General features: G+C 42.6%; 1 protein-coding gene across 3 annotated transcripts in view; it reads left to right on the top strand.

Annotated features, from left to right (window-relative positions):
- Positions 1 to 13,689, top strand: part of fsip1 (fibrous sheath interacting protein 1) — a 413,443-nt gene that overhangs the window by 237,485 nt on the left and 162,269 nt on the right. For all 3 annotated transcript variants that reach the window (XR_010018372.1, XM_063051206.1, XM_063051194.1), the window contains exon 11: positions 3,486 to 3,626. Coding sequence is in view for 2 of the 3 variants with exons in the window: in XM_063051206.1 (XP_062907276.1) it covers positions 3,486 to 3,626 (141 nt within the window). In the remaining variant the exon portion in view is untranslated. The remainder of the gene's footprint in view (positions 1 to 3,485; positions 3,627 to 13,689) is intronic.

Here is a 13,689-nt window from a genome sequence, read left to right as displayed (position 1 = left end):
ATGCAAGATGATTATTCTTTGTTGCAACATACTGGTCAAGAAAAAAACCATTTTTACAGAAGTGTATTGGTTGAGTTGATTTTAATCAGTGGAATAATGGTTATCAGAATCAGGTTTAACATCACTGGCATTTTTGTGAAATTTGTTGTATTGGGGCTGTAATACATTGGAATACATTATAATAAAAGCTATAAATTACAGTAAGAAGTATATATTTTAAAAAAGAAAATTAAATTAAATGAGTAGTGCAAAAAGAGAGGGAAAAATACTGAGGTAGTGTTCATCAGTTCATTCTCCATTCAGAAATCTGATGGTGGAGGGGAAGAAACGGTTCCTGAAACACTGAGTGTGTGCTTTCAGGCTCCTGTACCTCCTCCTTGATGGTAGCCATGAGAAGCAAGCATGACCTGCTGATAGAGGTCCTTAATGATGGATACTGCCTTTTTGAGGCATCACCTTTTGAAGATGTCCTGGATGTTGGGGAGGCTAGTGCCCATGATGGAGCAGCTTGAGTTTACAATTTTCTGCAGCTTTTTCTGATCTTGCGCAGTAGTTCCTCTATACCAGATATTGATGCAACCAGTTAGAATGCTCTCCATTGTACATCTGTAGAAATTTGTGAGTTTTTTGGTGACACACCAAGTGTCCTCAAACTCCTAATGGAATATAACTGCTGCCGTGCTTTCTTTGTAATTTCATCAATATGTTGGGCCCAGGATAGATCTTCAGAGATGTTGACACCTGGGATCTTGAAACTGCTCACCCTTTCTACTGCTGATCCCTTGATGAGGACTGGTGTGTGTTCCCTCGACTTCCCCTTCCTGAAGTCCGTAATCATTCCCTGGTCTTACTGACATTGTGTGCGAGGTTGTTGTGACACCCCTCAATCAGCTGATTTATCTCGCTCCTGTACACCTCCTTGTCACCATCTGAACTTTAGCCAACAATAGTTGTGTCATTGATAAATTTATACATCATATTAATCATATTTATACATCCAGCTAGAATAATATTTAGATCTTTGGTCAGGAATAATGCAAAGGAAGTGTACTTCTGGAAGAGAAGGCATGGGGGCATTGAAAAAACTACATTTTACTTCTACATCACCAAGGACATACAACACACAATCTAAAACTGCAGCAGGCAGCTTACAATTGTTGATTCTGTGGTTTATTTAAATTTCTACTTATTTTAACTGATTTTGTTGAAATCTACTGAATACACTAGAAATAATTAGATTTTGCATTGCTTGAATTTAATGTTGTAGTGTCTGACAATTATTTTTCCTGAGGCAAATCTAATAACGATAATCACACAAAGAAGGTTGTGCACTCCAGTTTTTCTTCAATGTTTTACCCTGCTTTTAAAAATCTCTCTTTTCAGACTCAAAGGGAATTACTCAGTAGCTATCATATCCCTATCTGATATTTATGTACATTAATATCCTCTTAATACCTCATCTTGAACTGACTCCACCCCATTCCTTCAGATTTTCTATTTTGGTTGCACCTGTCTTGACAGTGGCACCTTCCATGCCAGTGTTTTCTTCCATGCCAGTGTCACCTTCCCTGCCAGTGTCACCTTCCATGCCAGTGTCACCTTCCCTGCCAGTGTCACCTTCCATGCCAGTGTCACCTTCCCTGCCAGTGTCACCTTCCATGCCAGTGTCACCTTCCCTGCCAGTGTCACCTTCCATGCCAGTGTCACCTTCCATGCCAGTGTTTTCTTCCATGCCAGTGTCACCTTCCCTGCCAGTGTCACCTTCCATGCCAGTGTCACCTTCCCTGCCAGTGTCACCTACCATGCCAGTGTCACCTTCCATGCCAGTGTCACCTTCCCTGCCAGTGTCACCTTCCATGCCAGTGTTTCCTCCTATGCCAGTGTCACCTTTCATGCCAGTGTCGCCTTCCATGCCAGTGCCACCTTCCATGCCAGTATTTCCTTCCATGCCAGTGTCACCGTCCATGCTAGTGTTTCCTCCTATGCCAGTGTCACCTTCCATGCCAGTGTCACCCATGCCAGTGTCACCTTCCATGCCAATGTTTCCTTCCCTGTCTGTGTCACCTTCCATGCCAGTGTCACCTTCCATGCCAGTATTTCCTTCCATGCCAGTGTCATCTTCCATGCCAATGTCACCTTCCATGCCAATGTCACCTTCCCTGCCAGTGTCACCTTCCATGCCAGTGTCACCTTCCCTGCCAGTGTCACCTTCCATGCCAGTGTCGCCTTCCATGCCAGTATTTCCTTCCATGCCAGTGTCACCTTCCATGCCAGTGTTTCCTCCTATGCCAGTGTCACCTTCCATGCCAGTGTCACCCATGCCAGTGTCACCTTCCATGCCAGTGTTTCCTCCTATGCCAGTGTCACCTTCCCTGCCAGTGTCACCTTCCATGCCAGTGTTTCCTCCTATGCCAGTGTCACCTTCCCTGCCAGTGTCACCTTCCATGCCAGTGTTTCCTCCTATGCCAGTGTCACCTTCCCTGCCAGTGTCACCTTCCATGCCAGTGTCACCTTCCATGCCAGTATTTCCTTCCATGCCAGTGTCACCTTCCATGCCAGTGTTTCCTCCTATGCCAGTGTCACCTTCCCTGCCAGTGTCACCTTCCATGCCAATGTCACCTTTCATGCCAGTGTCACCTTCCATGCCAGTGTCACCTTCCCTGCCAGTGTTTCCTCCTATGCCAATGTCACCTTCCCTGCCAGTGTCACCTTCCATGCCAGTGTTTCCTCCTATGCCAGTGTCACCTTCCCTGCCAGTGTCACCTTCCATGCCAGTGTCACCTTCCATGCCAGTATTTCCTTCCATGCCAGTGTCACCTTCCATGACAGTGTCACCTTCCATGCCAGTATTTCCTTCCATGCCAGTGTCACCTTCCATGCCAGTGTTTCCTCCTATGCCAGTGTCACCTTCCATGCCAGTGTCACCCATGCCAGTGTCACCTTCCATGCCAATGTTTCCTTCCCTGTCTGTGTCACCTTCCATGCCAATGTCACCTTCCATGCCAGTGTCACCTTCCATGCCAGTGTCACCCATGCCAGTGTCACCTTCCATGCCAGTATTTCCTTCCATGCCAGTGTCACCTTCCATGCCAATGTCACCTTCCATGCCAGTGTCACCTTCCATGCCAGTGTTTCCTCCTATGCCAGTGTCACCTTCCATGCCAGTGTCACCTTCCATGCCAGTGTTTCAAATAGGTCTTTCTTTTTCCTCAACAATGGGCTCCCCATTTATCACATTTTCCTTAGAAGATGATTGGCCATCAACTTGAAATTTAACTTTATTTCTTCCTTCACATATGGAGACTGATTTGCTTCTTACTTACTCAGGCTTTAATCTTTAAGTGAGTACCTATTGATATTATTTTCTGTCAATTTATAAAGCTGCACAATCTAAAGTATTGAAACTGTGAAGAATTTATTAAGTATCAAGAAATTAATTAGACTTTAAGTTATTCTTAAATGTATTCAATCCAACTTATTTGCAGAGCTCCGTGGATAGTTATACAGAGATTGGGCCAGGAGAAGAGGTCCTTGTTCAGTTGCGAGATGAACGAGAGCAACACTTGCGAATGGAAGAGATAGAACAACAGTTGAAATGTCTGGAGGCAATATCCAGTGATGCTGCTGTGAGTAAAAGATAAATTTTACAAGCTTTGTAAATGAAGTTGCATGTAGTAATGGGCATTGTATGTGGGGAATTGGTCATGGAAGTAAGAAGTAGGAGCTGTGTTTGAAATTGTTGCTTTTCTTACTTGTATGACAAACTTATTGGTTATCATTTTGTTTCATTTGCCTTTGCAACTTTGGCCCCATATATCTTGTTCTAAAGAGGATAACTAATTAATTTTGTATAAATGGTGGTGCAGTGAGATCAGCGCTGGGCTCGAGAACGGAGGTTCCCAGTGACAGACTGCCCCCGTGCGCACTCTCCATCCGCACCGGGGTTGATGTCGAGCTCGCAACTTGACCTCGTAAATAAAACACTGCCACCTCCAGTTTAAATTCCCACGCGGAATATTGTGGAGGTTCAAATACAAATACAAATCATTATACTTCTTGGCCTGATACCTCTGGCTTGTGGTTCTGTCGGGAAGTGTCACAGGTACTTATTCTGTAGGGAAGGTCAGCACATCCAACCCTAGTTCTACACCATCTGTAGCATGTGTTGGAGGCATTTTATTGGGGTAGCCAACCTGGATTAAAAACAAAAGTTGAGGCTTTTTTAAAAAATTTCATATTATTTTTTGAAAAAAAATGCTTATATCAGAGTCACCTATCAGTGGTTACAGAGCTTTTGACAACAGCACAAATACTTGGAGTGGGGGTCTCTAAATATACATCCGAGATCAAATCACTGCTCGTGGGTTTGCTACACTCACCAGATCTTCAATAGTTAAGTGCAGCAGGAATACGATGGAAGTGGCGAATGTAGAAATGGACTGTTTCATAGCACAAGATTATATGAAAGGTCTAACCTCCCTCAAACAAACCCTTGACCTCTGAAAAGGTGTTGGTAATCCAGAAAAAGTTGTATTGTACTTGCATTGCATACTCTTATCTCCATACAGTGTTCATTATACAGTAAATCACCAGTAACGAAAAACTTTAAAACTACTTAAAATGAATCTCAATTCAGAAGAGTTTTTGTTCATTAGCAACTCATAAACTAAAGTTAATTGTAATTTTGATTTGCTTTTCAAAATAGAATGAAGGAGATTTCACCTACAGTCTTGTTTGCCACCAATACTCCAGGGGACAATTCGTCTAATTATTCTGTTCTTTGGTGTGCATGACTTACAGCAACCAACAATAAAGTACTGTATGCATTTGTATTCCTTGGAAGAGTTCATGTAGCTCATTGATGGTGTTGGTTTTTACTGGAAAGGTATGGTGTTTGAATACTGAGAATTACCAATATTTTAAAGGAAACAATCGTAGGCAAGTATCCTAAACTTTAGAACCTATTAGTTTCCAAACAGCAGTTTTGATTGATAATAACTTGATAAAATCTGAGACCACACTTGAATGGATTATAGTTTGAAAGTCTGTAAATGTTACTTCTATGAACAATACATTCCTTTTGTTCACAACCCCAAAGATATCCTGAATTATAACAAATGTTTGATATATTTTCTTTCAAACTGGTAAATGGTTTAGATTATTGTACTATTAAACAAATCTCTAAAATTAGGATAAATTAAAAAAGTAATCGAGGTTTGAAAATAATAGAGCCAGCAAAGAACTTAGATTCGATTAGATTATGAGGACACTCAGTCCTCGTTTATTGTCATTTAGAAATGCATGCATTAAAAAATGATACAATGTTCCTCCAGAATGATATCACAAGAAACACAGGACAAACCAAGACTAAAACTGACAAAACCACATAATTATAACATATAGTTACAACAGGGCAAAGCAATACTGTAATTGGATAAAGAGCAGACCATGGGCACGGTAAAAAAAAGTCTCGAAGTCCCAATAGCCTCATCATCTCACACAGACGGTAGAAGGGAGAAACCCTCCCTGCCATGAACCTCCAAGCACCACAAACTTGCCGATGCAGCAGCACTGGAAGCACCCGACTGCAGCGGACTCTGAGTCCGTCCGAAAACTTCGAGCCTCTGATCAGCCTTTCGACACAGCCTCTCCGAGCACCATCCTCTGCCGAGGGCTTCAACCCTGCCCCGGCTGCCGGGCAACAAGCAAAGCCGAGGACTCAGGGCCTTCCCCTTTGGAGATTTCGGACCACACAGTAGCAGCAGTAGCGAAGCAGCCATTTCAGAAGTTTCACCAGATGTTCCTCCGTACTCTGACATCCGTCTCCATCAAATCAGGATTGTGCACGGCACGCTACTTGGCAAATAACAGACATCACCACTGGAGTGGCCGCTGTGAGCTGTGTTGCACCACTATCTTCTCCTCTCCTCTTGGGCTATAAGTCATGAAGCAGTTGAATTTAAATTTAATAAATATCCTGGGATTTAAAATAAATGAACACATAATAATGATGAGCACAATACACTGCACTGTCTGAAAACCTATTTGGTCTATTATTGGGCTTTAGGGGGAAGAAATCTGCCAGCCTTTTCCATATGTGATTCCAGACCCACCAATGTGGTTGCCTCTGAAGTAACTGAGCAAACCATTCATTTCAAGGTCAATTGGTTGGTTGGTTGCTTCCGCCTGTCTTGAAGGACAATGAGTGATGCTGATCATCATCACAAGCCTGGGCAGAAGGAATGGAGATCCTGAGATGCCCAGTTGTCAAGATCCCCCTCTTGGCTTCGCCAGTGTAGTCCAAAGGAAAGCTTATGAAGCAATATGTTTGACACCAGCTTGGCTGCAGGAGTTGCCGGAAGAATGCTCAATGACGTCCACTCGGATTTGCTGTCTGGGTTTACTCCTGTAGCCTTTGAGTCTTCCCAAACTGCCAACAAGCAGTGGGGCTATTTACCCGTAGCTGGGGATCTGGTTCACGAACACCAGGATAATTAGTGATCAGCAATTAATGCTGTCTTGTAGCGGTGCTCAAACTCTGAAAATATGCAGAAGTACAAACGGGTAATTTAGGCAAAATTATTAAAATACACTGTGAAATATAAATTGCAACTTAACGCTTTAGTTTATAGAAACAGGACTTCAGAATGTTCTAATGTTATTCCTAGCCAATGAAGCAACATATAGATAATAGTTACTGTTGTAATTTAAGGAAATTTAGTGATAATTTGTGTATAGTAAAGTTCTACCGTAGGGGTTAGACAGTGTAGATGGTTGAGTGATCTATAATTTCCTCAGGTAGAACAAAAGAAATCCTGTGTCTCTGTTTGGATGAGATTATTAAAACATCTGGGTGTGTAGCAGTCCCTCTGGGGTTAGCTCCTAAGTACTGCAAAGATTTTGACAAAGAATTTAGCCTGGACATACCATTGGATAGTATGATCTTTACACATGATATGATGAAACGTTATGTGGTATTTTGTGAACATATAGTGCTTTTCTGAAATCTGAGGTATAGTCCACATGCATGAAGCCTTCTAGGCAATATACTATTTATGCACAAAGTCTTCTAGGCAAACCTAGTGATGCCAATTGGCAGGTAATTAATGATTGACACTCCTCTTGCAATGTTTAATGCAAATATGCAATTCATCAATGGCATGAAACCTTGCCTGCAGGATTAGGACTTCACAAGAGGATGAAAGCCTATACAGATAGATTTAAGCGCATCCCTACTACCTGACGACTATAGCAAGATTATAGGGAAGTCCAACAGGTAAGATTCTTCCATGACGTTCATGAGGCCATCAAAAAATTTAATTCTTTATTCTTGGGGTGTGCAATCATTGTGACCTTCGTTCTAGGCACCCAAATTTGACAATGCACGTCAAAGGTAAGTGACGTCCTTGTCCACCAATCTGCCCCACTACACAAAGTGGCTATGGTAAAGCAAGTGTTAAGTCCTGTTGGAAAATGTAACATTTTTTTAGGTCTGCTCAAAATTCTGCTAGGTGAAATTCAGAAGAAGAAACTTTGAGACCATTTCAAACTTTCAGACACATTGTTAATCTTATTGGGGCAGAGTGCGCTGATTGCTTGCTGGTGGCTTTACCACATATGACTTTCCATGGCATCCCTGAACTTAACACTTGAGTCCAGGGGTATTTCCTAACTGTACTGAGCTGAGGGGCCAGATACACTTCTTATCCCCACAGCTTCACAACACCAGTGGTAATATTGGATTTTCAGAAGGCCTTTGACAAGGTACCACACATGAGACTGCTTAACAAGTTAAGATCCCATGTTATTACAGGAAAGATACCAGCAAGGATGGAGCATTGGCTGATTAGCAGGAGGCAAAGTGTGGGAATAAACTGAGTCTTTTCTGGTGTTCCACATGGGTTTGTGTTGGGACTGCTTCTTTTACATTGTACTGTATCTCAATGATTTGGATGAAGGAATTACTGGTATTGTGGCCAAATTTACGGACAATACAAAGAGAGGTGGAAGGGCAGGTGGTGTTGAGGAGGCTACAGAAGGACTTGGACAGATTAAGAAAATGGCTAAGAAATGTCAGATGGAATACAGTGCCAAGAAGTGTATGGTCATGCACTTTAGTAGAAGAAATAAAAGGGTAGACTATTTCCTAAATGGAGAAAAAATTCAAAACTCTGAGGTGCAAAGGAATTTAGGAGTCCTTGTGCAGGATTCCCTAAAGGTTACTTAACAGATTCAGTCAGTGGTGAGGAAGGAAAATGCAATGTTAGCATGGATGTCGAGAGAATTAGAATATAAAAGCAAGGATGTAATGTTAAGGTTTTATAAGGTGCTGGTAAGGCCTTATTTGGCGTTTTGTGAGTAGTTTTGAACTCCTTATTTAAGAAAGGATCTGCTGACATTGGAGAGAGTTTAAAGGAGGTTCATAAAAATGATTCTGGGATTAAAATGTTTATCAGATGAGAGGCGGAACTAAAGATGGTGCCAGAGGGCGACTTTTCCCAGCTCATCAGGATTTGAATTTCTTTAGCCAGCGTGTGGTGAATCTGGAATTCATTGCCACAGGCGGCTGTGGAGGCCAAGTCATTGGGTATATTTTTAGCAAAAGTTGATAGATTTTTGATTAGTCAGAGCATGAAGGGATATGGGAAGAAGGCAGGAGATTGGGGATGAGAGGAAAATTGGATCAGCCATGATGAAATGATGGAGCAGACTTGATGGGCCAAATGATGTAATTCTGCTCCTGTATCTATGATTAATAACCTTATTCAAAAGTATGTAAACCTAAGGGGTTTTGTCATCTTTTTATCCCCATTTAATATTTTAAATGTTTTATCCATTGTGCTGCAAAATACATTATTTTTTATGATAATTACATATAAATTATGTAAATATATTTCCACACCTTCACCTTTTAGTTTGTTTGTCCTTCATTAAGTTTGATTCCTTCTACACCCGTTTCTGTTTCAGTGAATCAGTTTAGTTCATTCAACTCATTATGTCATTGATTATTAGCATCCTGTTTGTTACCTTTGTTTAGTCATGCACTGGCCAAAATCTGAGGACTCCGTTGGTCAGGGTCAACCATGGGTATTGTGTCCTGCTTGTCTAGATACACAAGCAAGATCAATACGATATGGACAGTAAGCTATTGCCCATGTAGCAAGCTCCCCCTTTCCACGCAGCTGATGCGCCCAAAGGAACGGCAGAGACCGATACAGTTTGGCACCATCGGTTTTGCAGGGGTTGCCAGTCAACATTTACTTCAATATAGGGTCTGTCTTATGGACGCCAGCTCCAGACTTTTCCCTTGGTGGTTTACTCTGAAAGCCTTCTCCATGAATGAGTATAGCCGCAGGGCAGCAAAGGTTTGAGATCAGAGTTTTCCTTCTAGATCAGTTGCTAACCACAGCTGACAAATCCCATCTGCCCAAAGTGACTGGTTTTAAGATGCCAATAACTACCTTTTCCCCTTCTCCGATCAGTAGAAACAGCTCTGCCAGGCTTAGTAGCTCAGCCACACGTGAAGGTCAGGAGCTGGACTTGATTGTCAAAGGCTATTTGAGACCGATGTCATTAGAGCATTTAATAGATAGTGAGAGCTTGTCCCCATTACCACCCCTGGCTATAACAACTTTATGTTGCAGCTATATCGGACCCTGATCAGACCCCACTTGGAGTACGGAGCTCAGTTCTGGTCGCCTCACTACATGAAGGATGTGGAAACCATAGAAAGGGTGCAGAGGAGATTTATAAGGATGTTGCCTGGATTGGGGAGCATGCCTTATGAGAATAGGTTGAATGAACTTGGCCTTTTCTCCTTCGAGTGAAGGAGGATGAGAGATGACCTGATTAGAGGTGTATAAGATGATGAGAGGCATTGATTGTGCGGATAGTCAGAGGCATTTTCCCAGGGCAGAAATGGCTAGCAGAAGAGGGCACAGTTTTAAGGTGCTTGGAAGTAGGTACAGAGGAGATGTCAGTGGTAAGTTTTTTTACTCAGAGAGTGGTGAGTACGTGGAATGGGTTGCCAGCAACGGTGGTGGAGGTGGATACAATAGGGTCTTTTAAGAGACTCCTGGATAGGTACATGGATCTTAGAAAAATGGAGGGCTATGTGTCACCCTAGGTAATTTCTAAGGTAAGGACATGTTCGGCCGAAGGGCCTGTATTGTGCTGTAGGTTTTCTATGTTTCTGTGTTTCTATCACATGTCCTCATAGCTGCCTCTGACATTTTGCGAGATCTGAAAAGGCCTTTTGACAGCATGAGTTGACAGAAGGTCACTGGGGTTGTCTGGGGCAGGGCTTGGTGCCTAAGGCCCAGCTGCTGTTGAATATGTTATGAAACATGCATATTTCTTGATCTTTAAACGCAAACAACAGGAATTCTGCAGATGCTGGAAATTCAAGCAACACACATCAAAGTTGCTGGTGAACGCAGCAGGCCAGGCAGCATCTGTAGGAAGAGGTGCAGTCGACGTTTCAGGCCGAGACCCTTTGTCCTGAAACGTCGACTGCACCTCTTCCTACAGATATTTCTTGATCTACTTCTTTTAACTGATTTCTATAATTTTCATTTACTTACATTGGCAATCTCATTTGCTATGGAGGATCCTGATGAGTGCTTTGAGACATTTTTTTTACATGAATGCTGAAAACAGAAGATACTATCTTTGTAAGTTCAGATCGTTGTGCTAAATTATGGGGTAGAACCATAAACTTTGACTAACATGTCACACTTGAAACATATTTACGGATGGGATTACTGTAATCAAGCATATTTTGTGCTTGCAAAGACTTTCTGTAAACTGTGCACAAGTCTGTAGATTATATCTGAACTGCATCACTTTCAACTTAGAAAATGCTGTCGAGTCCTGACCCAGAGACATTAATTTGTCCGTAACAACTTAGTGTCCTGAATAGCATATATTTAAATAATTTTTCTTAGTATCTTGGTCAATTTGGACCAAATGAACTTTGAATTTGATGATATCTTCTGTTAGAAATACATTATAGTACTTGCTAACTACACTATAGATAGATGGATAGATACTTCATTTATCCCAAAGGAAATTACAGTGTCACAGTAGCATTACAAGTGTACAGATATAAATATTAGAAGAGAAATAGAAAGAATAAAAAATAAGTTTCCACAAACAGTCTAACAAGAGGATGTCACCTCACTTTGCTGGCTATAGGTTGACTCATTATAGAGCCTAATGGCCGAGGGTAAACGCTAGAACATTAATGAGCACATAAATGTAATGCAGTTCCTTGGTACTTGAAACTCTTTCAGTTTCTTCAAGCGTGCCAGACACTTTCCTGAAATTACCATACCTGTTTTTTCTGGAGGAATATTTCATAATTCTTTCTGATATAAATAGCATAAACAGCATTGCATATATGTTAACAACAAGAATTCTGCAGATGCTGGAAATTCAAGCAACACACATTAAAGTTGCTGGTGAACGCAGCAGGCCAGGCAGCATCTCTAGGAAGAGGTACGGGCGACGTTTCAGGCCGAGACCCTTCATCAGGACTAACTGAAGGGAGAGTTAGTAAGAGATTTGAAAGTGGGACAGGAAGGGGGAGATCCAAAATGATAGGAGAAGACAGGAGGGGGAGGATGGAGCCAAGAGCTGGACAGGTGATTGGCAAAGGGGATATGAGAGGATCATTGGACAGGAGGCCTGGGGAGAAAGACAAGGGGGTGGGGGGGGAACCCAGAGGATGGGCAAGGGGTATAGTCAGAGGGACAGAGGGAGAAAAAGGAGAGTGAGAGAAGGAATGTGTCCGCCAAAGAAAGCAGGATCTCCCAGTGGCCACACATTTTAATTCCACATCCCATTCCCATTCTGACATGTCTACCCACGGCCTCCTCTACTGTAAAGATGAAGCCACACTCAGGTTGGAGGAACAACACCTTATATTCTGTCTGGGTAGCCTCCAACCTGATGGCATGAACATTGACTTCTCTAACTTGCGCTAATGCCCCACCTCCCCCTCGTATCCCATCCGTTATTTATTTTTATACACACATTCTTTCTCTCACTCTCCTTTTTCTCCCTCTGTCCCTCTGACTATACCCCTTGCCCATCCTCTGGGTTCCCCCCCTCTTGTCTTTCTCCCTGGGCCTCCTGTCCCATGATCCTCTCATATCCCCTTTGCCAATCACCTGTCCAGCTCTTGGCTCCATCCCTCCCCCTCCTGTCTTCTCCTATCATTTCGGATCTCCCCCTCCCCCTCCCACTTTCAAATCCCTTACTAACTCTTCCTTCAGTTAGTCCTGACGAAGGGTCTCGGCCTGAAATGTCGACTGTACCTCTTCCTAGAGATGCTGCCTGGCCTGCTGCATTCACCAGCAACTTTGATGTGTGTTGCTTGCATATATGTTAGGTGTGCCCAAGAAGGATTCCTGACACAGTATGTAGACAGCCAACTGGAGGAGAGGTCTTACTGAATTTGGTACTGATCCGGTGTCAGATCTCTCAGTGCGTGAGCAGTGACCACAACTCATAGCCCTGGAGAGGGATAGGAGCAAGCGGTATAGGAAAGTATTTAATTGGGAGAGGGTGAATAATTATGCTATTAGACAGGAACTTGGGAGTATAAATGAATGGTAGGCTCATTCTGAAAGTCAAGAGACTTGGGATCCAGGGAAGCTTGGATTCAGAATTGGTTTACCTATAGAAGGCAAAAGATATTCTTCCTGGAGGTCAGTGATCATTGATGTTCCACAGGGAACTGTTCTGGGATCCCTGCCGTTTGTGATTTTTATAGATGACTTGGATAAGGAAGTGGGAGAGTGGGTTAGTAAATTTGCAGATGACATGGAGTTGTGGATGTGTAGAAGGTTGTTGTAGGTTACAACAGGACATTGACAGAACACAGAGCTGGGCTGAGGACTGGCAGATGCAGTTCATCCCGGAGAAGAGTGAAGTGATTCACTTTGGAGGGTCAGATTTTGAGGCAGAATACAAAGTTAATGGCAGGATTCTTAAGAGTGTGGAGGAGCACAGAGAGATCTTGGGGTATACATCCGCAAATCCTTCAAAGTTGCTGGGCAAGTTGATAGGGTGGTTAAGTAGTGTATGGTATAAGTAGGTTCATTACTCATGGGATTAAGTTAAAGCAGCATGTGGTATTGTTGCAGCTCTATAAAATCCTGGCTAGACCACACTTGGGGAGTATTGTGTTCAGTTCTGGTTGCCTCATTATAGAAAGGGTGTAAACGCTTCAGAGAAGGTGCAAAGGAGATTTATTTATTTAAATTTTTACCAAAGGTGGTGATGAATCAGCATACAAGAGGATGATTGAAAACTTGGCTGAGTGGAGTCAATAACCTCCCACTCTGTCAGCAAGACCAAGCAACTGATTGTAGACTTCAGGAGAGGAAAACCAGAAGTCCATGAGTCAGTCCTTATTGGAGAATCAGCACCAGAGGGGGCTAGCATCTTTAAATTCTTGGGTGTTACTATTTCAGAGGGCCTTCCCTGGACCCAGCATGTAAATGTAATTGCAAAAAAGCACGAGAGCATTTCAACTTCCTTAGGAGACTGTGGAGATTTGGTCTGTCATCAAAAACTCGGACAAATTTTTATTGATGTGTAGTGGGAGAATGTATTGACTGGTTGTATCATGGCCTGATATGGAAATACCAATGCCTTTGAACAGAAAATCATACAAAAGGT

This window comes from Mobula hypostoma, chromosome 1 (assembly GCF_963921235.1).
Source record: "Mobula hypostoma chromosome 1, sMobHyp1.1, whole genome shotgun sequence".
NCBI lineage: Eukaryota > Metazoa > Chordata > Chondrichthyes > Myliobatiformes > Myliobatidae > Mobula > Mobula hypostoma.
Note: the sequence above shows the minus strand (reverse complement) of the source record. Positions and strands in the feature narration are given on the sequence as shown.